The 15,965-nt window shown below is 32.3% G+C and overlaps 2 protein-coding genes across 6 annotated transcripts; one reads left to right on the top strand and one right to left on the bottom strand.

Annotated features, from left to right (window-relative positions):
- Positions 1-6,778: 6,778 nt before the first annotated feature.
- LOC126770836 (tissue factor pathway inhibitor-like) lies at positions 6,779-9,414 on the top strand. 3 transcript variants are annotated; one of them, XM_050490427.1, is made up of 5 exons: positions 6,779-7,045; positions 7,594-7,672; positions 7,915-8,024; positions 8,239-8,329; positions 9,256-9,414. In XM_050490427.1, exons 1-5 carry the CDS (start codon positions 6,823-6,825, stop codon positions 9,374-9,376), a joined length of 624 nt encoding a protein of 207 aa, XP_050346384.1. In that variant the 5' UTR covers positions 6,779-6,822; the 3' UTR covers positions 9,377-9,414. The 3 variants fall into 3 exon arrangements, with proteins under 3 accessions (XP_050346384.1, XP_050346386.1, XP_050346387.1); XM_050490429.1 differs by lacking the exon at positions 9,256-9,414 and adding an exon at positions 8,457-8,528; XM_050490430.1 differs by having other exon boundaries at positions 6,876-7,045; positions 7,581-7,672.
- Positions 9,415-10,701: 1,287 nt separating this feature from the next.
- On the bottom strand, positions 10,702-15,013 carry LOC126770782 (ubiquitin carboxyl-terminal hydrolase 7-like). 3 transcript variants are annotated; one of them, XM_050490338.1, is made up of 11 exons: positions 14,954-15,013; positions 14,761-14,837; positions 14,315-14,634; positions 14,077-14,240; positions 13,749-14,008; positions 13,468-13,642; positions 12,939-13,131; positions 12,692-12,845; positions 12,162-12,295; positions 11,089-11,195; positions 10,702-11,008 (listed from the first exon to the last, which is right to left on the bottom strand). In XM_050490338.1, the coding sequence occupies exons 2-11, from the start codon at positions 14,815-14,817 to the stop codon at positions 10,869-10,871; spliced, it is 1,704 nt and encodes a 567-aa protein (XP_050346295.1). In that variant the 5' UTR covers positions 14,818-14,837; positions 14,954-15,013; the 3' UTR covers positions 10,702-10,868. The 3 variants fall into 3 exon arrangements, with proteins under 3 accessions (XP_050346295.1, XP_050346298.1, XP_050346296.1); XM_050490341.1 differs by having other exon boundaries at positions 11,099-11,195; XM_050490339.1 differs by having other exon boundaries at positions 10,702-10,901; positions 11,099-11,195.
- Positions 15,014-15,965: the final 952 nt, after the last annotated feature.

The raw sequence follows: 15,965 nt of genomic DNA, 5'->3' as shown, positions 1-15,965 counted from the left end.
TAGCATTTATAGTTTTGTTAGTTACAATTCCACGACGATGATAATTTGCACATAAACGGCCACGTTCAATCTTTGGTAAATTTTTAGTAACACATTAAGAGCTCAAAAAAGATAAATATTTGCTTTGAGTCCACACATACACGCACACACTCATTGCCACTGCGCGAAGAAATAGCTTCGTAGCTTTGATGTGAACGTTATTATTACACGCATTTATGCGTCGATGTCTAAAATGTTGGTAAATACACTAGGTCGACAATTTTGTTTAATCGCTACGTCAAATAAAGTGCCGTCTTTTTAAGTAGGAGACAATTAAAATGTATATCATAATTTAACATATTCATGTAAAATGATATACTTACCGATTCATACATGTTTAAAATATTGGTGAACCAGGTCAAATGTTTGGCCCAACAAGCTCTACGCTATATCGCTATGCCAAGTAAAGTACCGCCCTTATAGACGGGAGATATGTAACGATATAAAATGGGCGTATTATTAAAAAATATTTACTTACTTAATTGCTTTCATCTTTTATATGGAAAAAGTTTCTTTCTCTTATTCTCAAGAGTTCTTCGACTCTGTTTATAGTAGGAATCACTATAATATATTATATGTAAGATAGTTCTGCCCTAGGGCGTTCAGGTAGCAAGTGAGCTTGAATTAAGACTCTATATTATATTTACACTTACGTTGGCCTTACAATTACAATGAATATGGCACAAGGATCTAGAAGCATATATAAACCGAACAGTATATTCAAACATATTATATTTTTGTTACATATTTATTTATTCAACAGATGTTGATACTTATAATTACCAACAAGTAATAGGCATTACTATTATCTATTACTACTACTACTTTATATATTTAGTAGTATTATAGTACTTAAATTACTAATTATTATAAATTAAAAACATAATAGCATTTATATTCGTCAAATACATAGGAATAAATATTTTTTTATTATGAAAAAAATATTCTAAAAATGAATCATAACTTATGCCAAACGTTCGTAAAAAACTAAACGTGAATAATTTTATTTACGAACGCTTTTCGTTTATACTGCACTGGTTAAGTCAGAAAGCGTGGAAGGATGCTAGATCAATTTTAATGAAAAGAATATTAGAGAAGATTATGATCTTATATTTTAATGAGCATTTACTAGTATAAGGCGCTGCGCAAACCTGGACACTTTTGTGTCTTGTGCCTGATGCAAGCTACCTTTGAAGATTTTATTTTCATACAATATGAAATCAACCATAACTGCGCAGACGTATAAACGTTTTGTGTTCTGCTGCTTTCACTTGATACATATCGATAGTTAATCTAAAACTATTCGGTGTAGATCACTAAAAACTAAAAGTATAAACAACACAAGCAAAAGTAGTGTTTCTTTATCGACATCCATCGTGAAACTGACGACTGTTATAAAAACAGCTTCATGGAAACTCGGAGTTCTGAACAAGGTGTGGTGTGTCGCACCTTGACCTGTTGTACAAAACAGGTACGGTCTTGCGTTGAATATTGCTCACACCTTCGGGTTGGCTCCGCTAAGTACCTACTGGAGGCCTTGGATCGGTTGTAAAGGTCAGGACAAACAATCTCGAGCCTTTACAATTGCGTCTAGAGCTATCTCTAGACGCAATTGCGCTGCTATCAGCGCTGAGCGCTTTCTATCGGCTGTATCACGTCGAGTGCTCTGAGGAATTATTTTCTCTAATTCCTGCTTCCCCCTTCCTTCATAAGTCTACGCGTGCTGGCTCTCGATTTCACTGCCTAACTGTGACATCAATTCCATCGCGAACAAAGAAATTTGGCAACTCCTTTCTTTGTCGCACTTTCAAAAAATGGAATTCCTTACCAGCTCACGTGTTCCCCTCCTCTTACAACCCAGGTTCCTTCGAACAAGGCGTGAAGAGGCATCTCGCGAGCCGACAAGGCGGGGCGGCTAGTGCAGAACATTCTTCCCGACTGTACTGGCCGTCGTCGCGTTTGGACTCTACTACCACTTACCATCAGGTGGAGTAGAGCCATTTGCCCTCCCGGCAAATATATATAAGAAAAATGAAAAAGTAGTAACAAATTATTGTGAAGTGTGTCAGAAGTGGCAACCGGCGACTGTGTCCAATTGTCGCTACCGAACACAACAATTACGGTTTCCAGTGACGGTGTCCTGAGTCGGGAACAAAAAGTATCTTCGTTTACGCAGCGCTTAAGAGTTGAAGTATACACAAAAGAGTACATACATTTTATAGTGCAATATAAATCTATGATAAGGAACTTCCGTTATGTACTATACAGTACAATACATGTAATACTTATTATTGTATGAATTGACATAAAGTTGACAATGAACAAAACCCTCTGTAGGTTTTAAGAAGAAGCTTTGGAAATTATTAGTTTTTATTATTATGCATATAGCATGAGACGGAAGGAATTCTTCCACACGGAACGTATATCTTTCCTCATGTTTCCTTTGACCGGAATACACGAGATGAATTATATTTGACAGGCACAACAGACATAACATCTAAGTTCCCAATATTGGTCGTGTATTGGCGATTTAAGGAATGGTTAATATTTCTTACAGTGCCAATGTTTATGAGTGATGTTGACCATTTACCATCAGGTGGCACGTTTGCTCGTCTGCTTACCTATTTAAAAAAAAATGGCAATAATATAGTTTTTTAAAATTATAAGTGATATTATATAATTAAAAAGAACATATTATTTATATTTCTGTCACTAATTTTATATATAAAATAATGGTGTAATGGAAGACTGTATATTTACTGCAATAAAAAATCTTTATATTCATTATCATATCATTACTGGTGGTAGAGCTTTGTGCAAGCTCGTCTGGATAGGTACACCACCCACTCATCAGATATTCTACCGCAAAACAGCAGTACTTGGTATTGTTGTGTTCCGGTTTGAAGGGTGAGTGAGCCAGTGTAATTACAGGCACAAGGGACATAACATCTTAGTTCCCAAGGTTGGTGGCGCATTGGTGATGTAAGCGATGGTTAACATTTCTTACAATGCCAATGTCTAAGGGCGTTTGGTGGCCACTTACCATCAGGTGGCCCATATGCTCGTCCGCCTTCCTATTCTATAAAAAAAAAAAAATTATAAACGATCTGTTAGTGCATTTTCAGGTAGTTAAAATTTATAATAGATTTATAAATATATGAAACAAATCGTTTCATTATTCGACTCCTTGTAACTTTAAAATAAATTTGATATTATTGAAGAGATTTAGAAACGTCGTGTGTGGAACAAATCGGAACTAGCTACAATTTATGTTTAGAAAACATAATTTTATTGTTTTACACCTTCATTGCATTCCGTGGTCGAAAAGGCTTTTTATTTTTAGTTTATGGCTTTCGATTGTGCAGGTTTTCAATTTCGGATTATCTCTTTATACAGGGAAAATCAACAAATTTATATGCGAATAAAGTAACAGAAGAGGCCCAGCCATATACAGGATATGTGCCACAGCTGGGCCTCTTCTCCTTTTCGAGGAGCTTACTCTACATGATGCTCCAATACGGGTTGACGGATACTAATGTGAAAAATTATTATTCATCTCTCACAAGAACAAACTTCAAACTCTAGTTCGGGGAGCCGAAACTTATATGCGACATTGACTATAATTATAACATTTAAAGGATACAGGATACATTAATAGCTTCGTGTTAAAGGTGTTAAGAAGCACCACACGATTTAATTACGAAGGAAGTGTAATTATTACAAAGACCTGAATATTCCAATTTTGCACTTAATAATTAACTATTAGATATGCATCAGTATAAGTATATAAAATTGATGATATTGAGTGTTATTCGATTACAATTTAAATTAGTGTTGGTTGGTTACTATTTCGTTTCCTTGGTGACGATTTAATTATTTAAAAAATATGAGCATTAACTTAAAAACAATTCAATATATCCTGATATTAATTACTTTTTCTTTATCTGTGCAAAATCACAACATCTAAAGTGACTTAAGATCGAAAATTAATAGAAATCCTTACTTTGAAAATGCAAATAGATGAATCTTGAGGAAGGTGGGAAAAAATATCGTTTTTTCGTTATCTAATGTTAGTAAGATATTTTTTAGAAACTATGAGAACAGAAATATTTCATCTGCTTATCTTTCTGTTTTAAGCTTAAACTATTCCTACTTTATGCAAACCCATACGGTTTAAGCGGAATAATAAACGGAATAATTTATGCTTAAAGTAAGTATTACCCAATTTCTAACGCCAAACGAGGCGAATCAGTCAATTACAGGCACTTGGGACATCTAACATCTTACTCGCAGTTCGATCGCAGGTTGATCGCGAATTAATATAGTGTATATAATATAGTATACGTGTGCAAATTCCTAGCTCATAGAATGAATGTTCTGAGGTCCTGTTCAAACTATGAATCGGATAAATAAATGAAATGGATTTTTTTGTCAAGAAAATTTTTATTTCCTCCAGGAGTAATTAACTTCTTACTGTGTTTCTGTTCCACGTATCTGAAACCACGTCTGAACTCTCCCCGGTCGTGCTTCTGATCGGTTATTTAGAATGTCATGTGCAGTTGGCTATTCTCTGCTGAGTATTGCTGCCCAAATCGGTCAGCATCATCATCATTATCATCATCATTATTATCACATCTAGTTTTATATGAAATAAAATATTTGTCTAAAATAATAATGGTTACTTTTAATGATATTTAGAAATTCTTAGGACAAGAATGAGAAGGAAACAAACGCCTGTCGTTCTGTAACATTGATTATGAGACTGGGTAGTGTAAAGCACGTATGCCTAGGTAAGCAAAAAAATAATATTGAATAAGATAAAAAAAACAATAAATTAAATTATTGAAGTCATTTAAAAAGAGGTGTTCTCAAAATGAAACGATAATTAAACAAATTCTAATTTTCTTAGCAGTCGATAAATCATTTCAGAGGGAAGAAGATTCATGGAGGTAATAGATGGTTGTTTTTATGCTGGATATATAATATTATTGTAAATTTGATCGTGTATAATAAATACCAATAATAACTGTAAATTATAATGTGGAAAAGAATAACTACTGAATTTACGGCTACTGATATAATCCTGTTCGAACTGGTGGTAGCTGTATATTTAATTGAATCTTATAAAATTTAAAAAAAAACACATAAAACTTTAGAAAGCCTATTTGAAAAATAACACCGAACGATTCATCAATTCTAACATTAAGAAAATTAGTAGACCGTATTTAATTAAAATTTGACGTTGTGGGCGTTGAAATACTGAGCAGTTCCTAGTGGGTCGGCCAAAGTTGACTAGGCAACTAAACTTAAAGCACCCTGACCAATCGCCACCCAGACCGCACAGCGCCATCTGATGACAATGTATTTCGCTTCTGGCTTGTAATATAGAATATTATGTCCGCATTAATGACAATTGATAAAATTTAAATTTTATTTGTTAATAGGTTCTAATATGACAACAAAACTTGCAAAAAAATCATATATGGTGGTTGTCCAGGAAATCAAAAAAAATCGTCGAATATATGCTAAATTGTAAAATGAAATATCAGAAATTAAAATTTATTTATTATTAGAATTCATTACATTATTATTAGTCTTCACTTCACATAAATAATTATTAAAATATTTTTTCCCTCAACGTAACAAAACGTTACGATTACCAATCACTACATATCATAAAATAATGTCTGTTTGTTTGACTTTTAAAAAGCGATAAAGTTAAAAATTAATGGATGGAAATATAAAGAATTGAAAATTTCGGAAAAAATCATGCCGATGGGAGATTGGAATGCCGTGCACCGCAGGTTGGCTTTTTTATCCGGTAGCAGACGTTTGGAGTGAACAAATGTAGTATGTAGTAGAGGTTGGGTTCCTGATCAGATTAGTAAATAATCAAAAAATATTATATTCGACATGAATATTAATATGAATTTAAAAAAATTCAGGCATAGCATGCCTGTGCTTTGGGCCTCAAGGAGAAGGGGCTGCACTTCCCGCAGCGCTGGAGGCAGTTGCATTTCGAAATTGTTGATAAACCTAATTTAGATTTTTTTTTATATTTACCCAACTATAACTTAAGTACTACGTAAAGTAATCACAAACGATTACATTTTAAAGGGGGTGTCAGTTTCCCACGATACAAATAATACATCTTATCCTTAAAGGATTTTGGGTAGCAATTTAATACATATTTTATACCCGTTATAAGCTAAATCCACGATGATCCAAGTTTCATATTAGTCTACCTCTATTTGGTGGCTCGAATGTCTTTCAGAAAGACACTTTTATACTAAGACGTAGGTTTATCTACATAGCATACCAAAACGATATACATACATATTACATATTTCTTCTTCTCCTTTTGTGACTGGTCGACCACCCTACGGTGCGGGTTAGTAGAAATACGATATTCAATCACCCATGCGGGCTTTATCACGATTTTTCCCTTCACCGCCGAGCACGAGATCAATGATTGACACAAATCAAATAGACCTTGCCTGTGTTTAAACCCTCAAACGTCGGTTAAGATTCATGTTAACTACACTCGAAAAAAGAACTGCAATAGGCTGTATCAATTGTAGATAGACGTGACGCACTTAACATTTTATATTTTACTTCTTAGTTATGGAATATTAATAATAAAACATACTTCAAAGTTGATTTTATTTATATAACCAATAAAAAATGTAATGAAAAGTTTATATTTTATTTATATATAATATTTTATTTTACATAAACTTTATCGCAATTTAAGTATTTCATATTCATTCAAATTTTTATAACATGCGTTTTCTATGCGTTTTAATATCGCTGTTATGTAAAACTGTAAACGGTAATGATTCATCAGAAATAACATTGACAACTGCGAAATTGTTTAAGACTATTTCACCGAAGCCTTCAACATTGTATAAAAGAATAAACGTTGTGAGAAATTATTATGAAGGGGCTGCCACATTGTTAGACTTGGTTCGTCTTGTGGATGCAAGGCGAAAAAAACATAACAAAAGTAAGTGATAAATAGACGTAAAATCATATAACATTTATAAAATTGTTGGATTTGAACGGACCTCCTTGTAACTGGTTCTTTCGGCCACGGCGGCCATTCTCAAGGCCAACTGAGCGGGACGTACACAAGTGTGTGCGCAAAGACAGATTCACTCTCTAACTGTATGGGAATGTAAACACTGCCCAATTCCCTAATCCGGGCTGCGATTGAAAAATTTTAACAAATAACCAAATAAACTTAAATGTATAATTTAATTTGTTTATATTGCATACGGGTATAAGAACAAAGACGGGCAAACGGGTCACTGGATGGTAATTGGTCACTACCGCCCATAGGCACTATATTAAGCAATATTAACCATCATTTATATCGCCAATACACAAATAGCCTTAGGAACTAAGACGTTAAGTCATTTGTGGCTGGAATACATTGCTTGCTACTGAGGTACTCGTATATCTAGCCTAACAAAAGGGAAACCCTTAAAAGGGAGTTTATAGTTACTACTACTCAATTATGTATATTTACTTTTTAATAGATGACAATTTTAGGAAATTCGTACATATGGAATTGGGATCACTGGTGTCGTCTCCAACCGATAAGAGGACATTGCAAAAAGACGTTAAATAGGTATGATCGATTTATATAAAATTACGACTCATAATATTTTAATAAATCTTATTTTAGTTTATCTGTATTTTCGGCTATTCATTTGCCGTACATACTTGCATTTGGTTTTTTTTTTTTAAATTATTATATTACTTGAAGGTCTCAATATAAAGTTTACTAAAAATATGATCTGGAATATTAATTCAGAGAATTGTATATTTATAATATTATACGTGTGTTATTATTTTTATGTTTATTTTTAGATTTTATTACGATGCACAGCTAGATCAATGTTTGCCTTTTATATATACTGGATGTGATAATAATAAAAATAATTTTGAGACAAGCTTAGAATGTGAAAGGCATTGTAAAGGTAGGCTTACAAAATCTTCGCAATCTTTAATTAATTTATAATAAACTAAAAAATTGCTTGTGATAGATTAAAATTTTATCCTTAAACTTATAAAATGTGAACATACTTTTCTATTAATTGGCTTAAATGTTTAACATCATTTTAATTATAACATTAAATTATAAAAATTTCGATAATCCGTTATTATTCCTTATAGTTATAATATGTATTTTAGGTATTACTTATGTTAATGTTAAACATCCTACGCAACCAGCGGCTTGTTTTTTACAATATGACACAGGTTTCTGTTTGGCCCTTATACCCAAGTAAGTAACAAATTATTTAAAGTTACGAGACGGCCTAGAGTGGTTCTAATACCAGTGAATTTTTATGTGCTTAATTTGCGTTCTCGGCGGTGAAGAAAAACATCATGCGAAAACCTGCATGTTTCAGATGAAAATCTGCCACTAGTGTATTCACCAATCCGCATAGCAGCGTGTTGGAGTGAGCTACAAAACGCTGCTTCTAATCAAAGGAAGAGGAGGCTTTAGTTCAGCAGTGGGATATTAACAGGCTGTTACTGTACTTTTACTTTAAGCAATTCATGTTATTTAGAACAAACAAAAGAAACTTGTCATACTTTAGTTGCGCTAATTAAGCGCAAAATATTCTGCCAGTTCTACATTTTTTTCGATATGGGTTTTAGTTTTATACAATGTGCACAGATTATATCGCTTATGTTATTTAGATTTTATACAAGCTAGTGCTAATACCATGTGAAAATCCTCAACATAGACAACTAGAGTAGGGTGTGATGTAATCGTTGTGTGGGTTCGGTGACGGTTAATGGTTATATTTTCATAATAATATTGATTTGCTTAATTTCGATAGATAAGAGAATGCGTTCATGACGTCAGTCAGTCATAAGTAGTAAATACACTACAAATATGAACAGTCGACAACATTGTAACAGTGCAAAAAGAATTAAAAAATAGTTTTATTATTTATTTAATTTATAATGTAAGTTTACATAATTACGTGTTTTTTACAACTATATTATAGGTAATTAGAGCAAATTAACGATAGCAATATTTTTTATCATAAATTCTTGTACCTAAAGTTACCTCGTCCATTCGATCACGGACCTGTCACGAACTTATTCTCTCACCATTTCGCGTATTACAGCTATATTATATATTTCTTATTATTTTAATATTAATGTAATGTATTTAATACAAACATCAAATTTCAGATATTACTATGACATCAATGAAAAAACTTGTAAAAAATTTATGTATGGAGGCTGCGGTGGGAATCAAAATAGATTCGACACTATGTTCTCATGTATGAGAGCATGTTCTGTTATAGTTTAATAATATATGACGATTATATAAAAAAATGCTTGTTATAATACACTTTATTTTTTTGTATAGCTATACTATATTTTTTTAAATTGTTCATTACTTCAAAGAAAGGTTTAATATACTAGGTTTGTAGTTTGTAGCTTTTATTTAAATTATTTTTATTAGTAACGATACGAAATTGATTGTGCGAGTATATCAAAAACGTTCACACTTTTCTATTTTAATTAATAGTTAACGAACAAATGTGGTGAAGATTGGATCAATCAAGGTAATCTATCAAGATTTGGCTCGTTAGACGGTTAGACCATTTTAGTAAACGTAAAAAGTGACGATAAAAATATAGATTATAAATAATAGATTTTAATTATGTACTTACCTAATTTATACTAGTATCGCTTATGGTTGAGATGCGTCAGTTTTTGTAGACGACATTCGGTTTATATTTGTGCCAAGAATATATACAATATTTTTGCAGGTTCATTTATCAATATATACATATTCTGTCAAATATTGAACGAGTTTTCATGCAATGTAAAATTAAAACGTTACATTAATTTGTAGCATATTAAAAATATCTTTGTAATGCGTGCAAAGTTAAAATTTTGGTCCGCAAAAATCTTCTACAATATTTTTTATTTCAAGTTGAAATAAAAATATTTAAGCTCGGTTGGCGGGCTAGCAATTACTGGGAGACCGGGCCTTAATCCACGTTGTGACGAAGAAAAACTTCCCTAATTAATAGTCGAGCTGGATTAATTAGCGAAGACATGCTGAGCTCTTACCATTTAGATTGTTTTTTTAGTTTTTGATAAAAGAAATTAGTTCTGTTATACAATCTAATTGGACAAGCGTAGCTATCATATACTATTACTCATTAAAATTGAAAGTACACGGCTTTTTATACAAATTGTAAAATTCAAGAGTAGTAATACGATATCTCATACGATACACAATTATGTGTATAAAAGTTTTTAACCGAGTATTTCGTAAAATGTTTAAGCTGGGTATTAGTCTTTATCAGATTGGCTTTAGCCATCAACATGGAGATTGGAGGTTTTACGGCGTCGTTGCTGCTCTCAGATTTTTTAGTGTCGCCCGGAGCGAGCATTTTGCAGCGTCAGTAATTGGAGACTAATTTATCGCGTGTTCCCGCGAGATTTATTGGCAAAGGATAAAACTGTTTTTTAAAATAAATATCCACACCAATTGTAGATCTACGATAACAGTTTTTATTGCTGTTAAAACTAGAGATACATATGCATTATTTGCGGTATATTGTAATACATATAAAGAGAGAAAGGGGGACACACACACAACAAAACAATATACAGTAAAACTGTAGCAAATAATTTTATTAATAATCGTACATAAATAATAATTACAAGAATATACAAAGTAATATAACAAGATCAGCCGGATAATTTACATCAATCGCCATCGGCACTTTCGAAATAAAGGGAATCAAATTTACTGTTTTATTATCTCTTTTGCTCCATAATTCTTATCTTCCTTTAAATTTAGAGCCAGCTATGGCCTGTAAAGTGAAGAACTGTTTTAAAGCGCTAAAAATCTTCGCGTAATACTTGGCCGAAGTTACTGATGTATCGGACCTAAATTTTCTGCATTTTATTTTTCTGCCGCCTGAAATACGCAACATTTGTTTGTTTTTACAAAACAAAATAAAAATAAAAAACTATCGGAACACTAGAATGGATATTTACATGTTCTTACCATCTCGTATCGCATTTCTTCATTGATTCGTTCGCAAAGATCATTCGGTATGTCGTTCTGTGTGACGTCTTGTAAGACATATTTTAACTGTGATGTTCTGTAAAGAAAAGTATTTATGTAAGTAAAACAGTGTTATAATCCCATTACCGAGCCAAGGCTTTCCCTCCTCTTGAGGAGAAGTTTTGAAGCTTATTCCACCACGCTTCTCGAAGGTGGATTAGGGGTACACATGTTTCAGACATTTATCAGGCACATGCAGTCTACTAATGATGTTTTTCTTCACGGCCGAGCACGAGATGAATTATAAACATAAATTAAGTATGTATATAAAAAAACCATTGCTGTCTCCCCGGGTTTGATCCGGTAATTAATAGTTGAGATTCACGTGTAAAATTGGTATAACAAAATTCCACTGTTCCAAAATAGGTACCAAATTACCAAACGTCACAAAATAGTATTAATGAAATGTGTCTCAACACATAAATAACGTGTGATAAACCCAAAAAGATATTACATTGCACTGTAAATTTACGAGACATGATTTGCGGCTCAGTTAAAAAAATGCTAAGAATTGCTATTTTAAAAGAATTACTTATATTCATTTTAAAATCTACATTAAAAAGGACTTGAAGTTGCAAGATTGATGGAGCAGTACAACTTGGAGGAACGGTGCAAGATAATGGCAGATAGATGACCGAAGAGAAACATTTTCTCTCAAAACAAATTTATGAGTAGTATTTTAAACACCGCAAATCGATATCCTATATAGCTGGTCTATTTCTGTAACAATTCATGGGCCGATATTTGAATTGATGACCTGCCCGGCTTCAACATGTTTATAATGAACATGTCGCAAACAGGTTGTTAGGTCAACTATAGCACAAGCAATTATTGATCAAATAGCTACTTTCCATCAACTCTCTTTTGTTTTCGAACTCTAATTACTGAAGTGCTTTATTTATAATAACGTACATGTAATTAATGTACGTTATAATTTCACTAATGAAATATAATTATTTATAAAAAAAAAAACTATTTGGTCTGTTTCAAAAATATAACTAACTGTATATAAATAAGCATATAGGCACTCGTGGCACGTCGAGCGAGGTACGGCGCGTCCTCTTTACCTCCGAAGTTGTATTCGATCGCTTCCTGTTTGCTGCAGCGCGACACCACGTCATCATCAAACTTACACCACTGAAAACAAAAATTTGTGCCATAATCACATGGTGGCAGGGCTTTGTGCAGACCTGTCTGGGTAGGTACCACCCACTCATCAGATATTCTGCCGCTTGCCAGCAGCAATACTTAGTATTCTTAGTGTGAAGGGTGAGTGAGCCAGTGTAACTACAGGCACACGGGACATAACATCTAGATTCCCAAGGTTGGTGGTGCATTTGCGAGGTAAGGAATGGTGATTATTTCTTACCTCGCCAATGTCAATGGCAGTTTGCTCGTCCGCCAATAATATAACAAAATATATTATTTCTAGACGACAAATTTTCTAAATATATTAAAATACAACACGATCCGTTTTATTATCTAGTTATTAAATGTTACATTATCTACAATTATTATCAATGAAAAGATTACCTTTCCATCGCCTTTGGGATTAATGAACACAACGTAGTGTCCGCCGTGATTATCTCCCGAGTGTACCAGCACCGCGTGCAACGTATAATGTGCGGTAATTTTAGGTGTCTCCTGGAGATACTGATCGAGATTTATCTCCTCGTAAAATTCAAATCTGATCAATTTAAAACAGAAGATAAATGCATAATATTTTGCTTACAGAATTTGTAAGAAATTTTTATCTTAATTGAAATCTATTATTCTTTACCTATCGTTAAATTTAACAGAGGTGTCACTTTGTGGATCGTATTGAAATCGCATTAGGTGTAGATGTAGAATAGGCGGAAATACATCAAACCGAACACCTTTTTCAGCTTCTTGAAGACCATGTTCTCCTGCATCATATTTGTTTTCGCCATCCAACAGTTCCGTACTAATATAGTCATTAAATGATTCATAAACTAAAAGTATTTTTCATCGTTTTTATATGCGAACAAGTTAAAATATATTCTCTTAGCATATTATACAATATATATTTCTCTATTACACATGGAAACTTTAATTATTCGTTAACAAAATATATGTGGCAAAATGCAAACTTGAATACAACAAGCATATCTTCATACATTTTATCTATATAGCATATAACAATAGAAAACGCAAAGCAGAATGTCTTTGTAGATTTACAAAAGCTAGAACATGTATCAATGTATGAATAAATATCAATTACGTATTCACAAATACTTAATTTTATATATTTTATCTAGCGTAACGTAAAAGTAAAGAAGAGGACTGACTATTGTTTTTTCCCTTAACGCTAAGTTGGATATCATAAAACGTTTCAACGCGAGTACTTGTGCAATTTACATTCTTGCATTTTATAAATGAAGTCATTTTTCCTTCAAACAATTTAGGCACCGTTCCTTCGACTACCGTACCTTTCATTTTATTTTCTAATTTGTCTAGTAGAACCTTAAACAACATACGAGATTTTCAGAATGAATAAATAGAATCCTTTGAATTTGACTTTTATATTGTATTGTGTGAATCTATCGCTAAAATAAAACAATTTCTTTACCCTAAGAAATTCTTGAACGTCATGTTGCATAAAAGAGTCTAACGTTTCCCAGCCGAAACTTTTCGTAAGTTTTTTTGTTGCAACTGTCTTATCAGAAAATTGTAGGTCGTAGAAAACTCGTTGAAGTGCGAAAGCAACAGATCTAGAACTATCATCACCAACAGTGGGTATTTTATAAACGGCTTTCCGTAGAACATTTGTAAAGAAAAGTGTTTGCAGAAGAGAATTCATATAACAAGTTGCACCTTGGTTTTTAAGTCCTGTAAATATTAAATCTAGTTTATTCGAGACTATAGTGAATTAAATTTTATTAAATTATGTTCCTGACCAATATATCCTGTATGCTTCTTAGAGTCCCACGAAACTCCGTGCGGAGCTTCCGCAACAACATGAGCCTCGATTGTTATTGAATCATCTTTTACAAATCCGTTATCAGGATCTATCAAGTTTTTCCATGATATAAAATGAGCAAAACCCCAATCGTCTTCTTTGCTAGTAAATAAAAAGAGGTATTATTATTATACTGTAAATAAAGTAAATTAAAATATACTCTTATATTATCATACCAGTGATACATATGATGCAGCTTCCTACAAAGATGTTCACCATCTGGTTTGTGTGATAAAAGTTTTAATTCTCCTAGCCCATAGCATGACCAGCCTGGAGAATCGCAATCTCCGTTACATTGCAAAAAAATCCCCAGTGCTTTCTGTGGCTGTCGGTCCGGAGTCGTTGTATTGCGAACAAGAACTAAAATTTTCCACGGCAAACATCTCACATAGCACGGCGGAGATAAAACTTGTTCTCTAAGTTGACTAATATTTTGGACTGTGTAACGAAAGGTCGCGTCGGAGCGGGCGTTATCTTCATCGTCTTTTGTGATTTCCTAGAGATTTGAATATTTTATGGAATAAAGTTAAGCTTTGCATTTATTATTTTAAATGCCAGCCAGTAAGCCAGTTTTTAACTATGTACTTGTCATAAATATTAAACATTAAAAATAAAATCTCACTGCGTTGGCTTGTAGTGTATCGACTGCTATATTTTCCGCGCTGCCGGTTTCAAGCATTTTTCAGCAATGTGGTTAAACTATGAGAATTAAACGTTATTTAAAAATTTACACTTTTTTTTATATAAAATATATTTTATCTTAAATTATTTGTAACTGCCTAATTTGTTAAATAAAAAGTAAATTAAAAAGTTACCTCACTTTAAATTGTAATACATAATTACTGTTATCAAAAAATATAAATTAATTTTGTAAATTTTAAGCCGATGACAGATGTCATGAAAGAATTTAGTATTATTTTTTTAAACCTATTCCAATAGTCCAGTTATTTAAGTGACTATTAAATTTGACACAAATAAGTTAAATAATAAATATTTAATAAAATAAAGATGCAGTGCTATTAAATAACCAAAATTTCAACAAGACTACACTTAAATTTAAATAAGTGATATTAATAATGGATATTCACTAAGCTATTAATTAAGTAGTGATCAGAACTTATTTCGTTTGATATGATATGGATGATAGGATACATCATTTGTCACAGACCTAAAATAATGTTACCAATGACATGTTTTACCACTTCCTTTTAAGTATATTTAATATCAGATTGCCTCTATTAAAGTACAAATTGGTCACATTCGGAAACTCTATTTATCCACTCAAAATCGATAGTGTGTAAAGGCACAAAGCGGCCATTTCCCGTTTACCAGATATTAATTAAATCCCGCGTCATCTTGCGAAGACATTATTCAGTATTTGGAGATTGACAGATAGATGCTAGGTCCCTTAATTAAAATTTGTAAATAGCCTCCTATAAAGACGAATTATGCAAACATATTAATTATAAAGAATGTCATTGTAATCAGACTTTCTAATGAGACAAAGGGAAGAATATTAAAACAGGAATTTATATTAAATTACGTTAATATAATTGAAATGTTAATCTCTTGAAATTTTAACAATAGTTAATTATGTCTCATTTATTATATTATGAATTGCTTTGTTATTTTTTTCAATATTGTAATGCACTTTCAATACAACTGATTTCATAGATAAAAAAAGAGAATTTTTTAAATTAATAAATAATATGTAATCAAATAAACAGAGTCAGTCATTGTTCAGACGTCTATATGTTAAAAAATTATCTGAACGTAATAATAATCAAGGCTCACAGAACAAAGGACATATTCACACAAAGTAGTCAA

This window comes from Nymphalis io, chromosome 9, assembly GCF_905147045.1.
Source record: "Nymphalis io chromosome 9, ilAglIoxx1.1, whole genome shotgun sequence".
Lineage (NCBI taxonomy): Eukaryota > Metazoa > Arthropoda > Insecta > Lepidoptera > Nymphalidae > Nymphalis > Nymphalis io.
This window is presented reverse-complemented; position numbering and strand designations above follow the sequence as displayed.

Coding starts and splice junctions, on each gene's coding strand:
- LOC126770836 (XM_050490427.1), top strand. CDS start 6,823: ATGCGTTTTCTATGCGTTTTAATATCGCTGTTATGTAAAACTGTAAAC. Junction 7,673..7,914: donor TGCAAAAAGACGTTAAATAG/GTATGATCGATT, acceptor GTTTATTTTTAG/ATTTTATTACGATGCACAGC. Junction 8,330..9,255: donor TGTTTGGCCCTTATACCCAA/GTAAGTAACAAA, acceptor ATCAAATTTCAG/ATATTACTATGACATCAATG.
- LOC126770782 (XM_050490338.1), bottom strand. CDS start 14,817: ATGCTTGAAACCGGCAGCGCGGAAAATATAGCAGTCGATACACTACAA. Junction 14,009..14,076: donor GAAGCATACAGGATATATTG/GTCAGGAACATA, acceptor TAATATTTACAG/GACTTAAAAACCAAGGTGCA. Junction 12,296..12,691: donor ATCCCAAAGGCGATGGAAAG/GTAATCTTTTCA, acceptor TTTTGTTTTCAG/TGGTGTAAGTTTGATGATGA.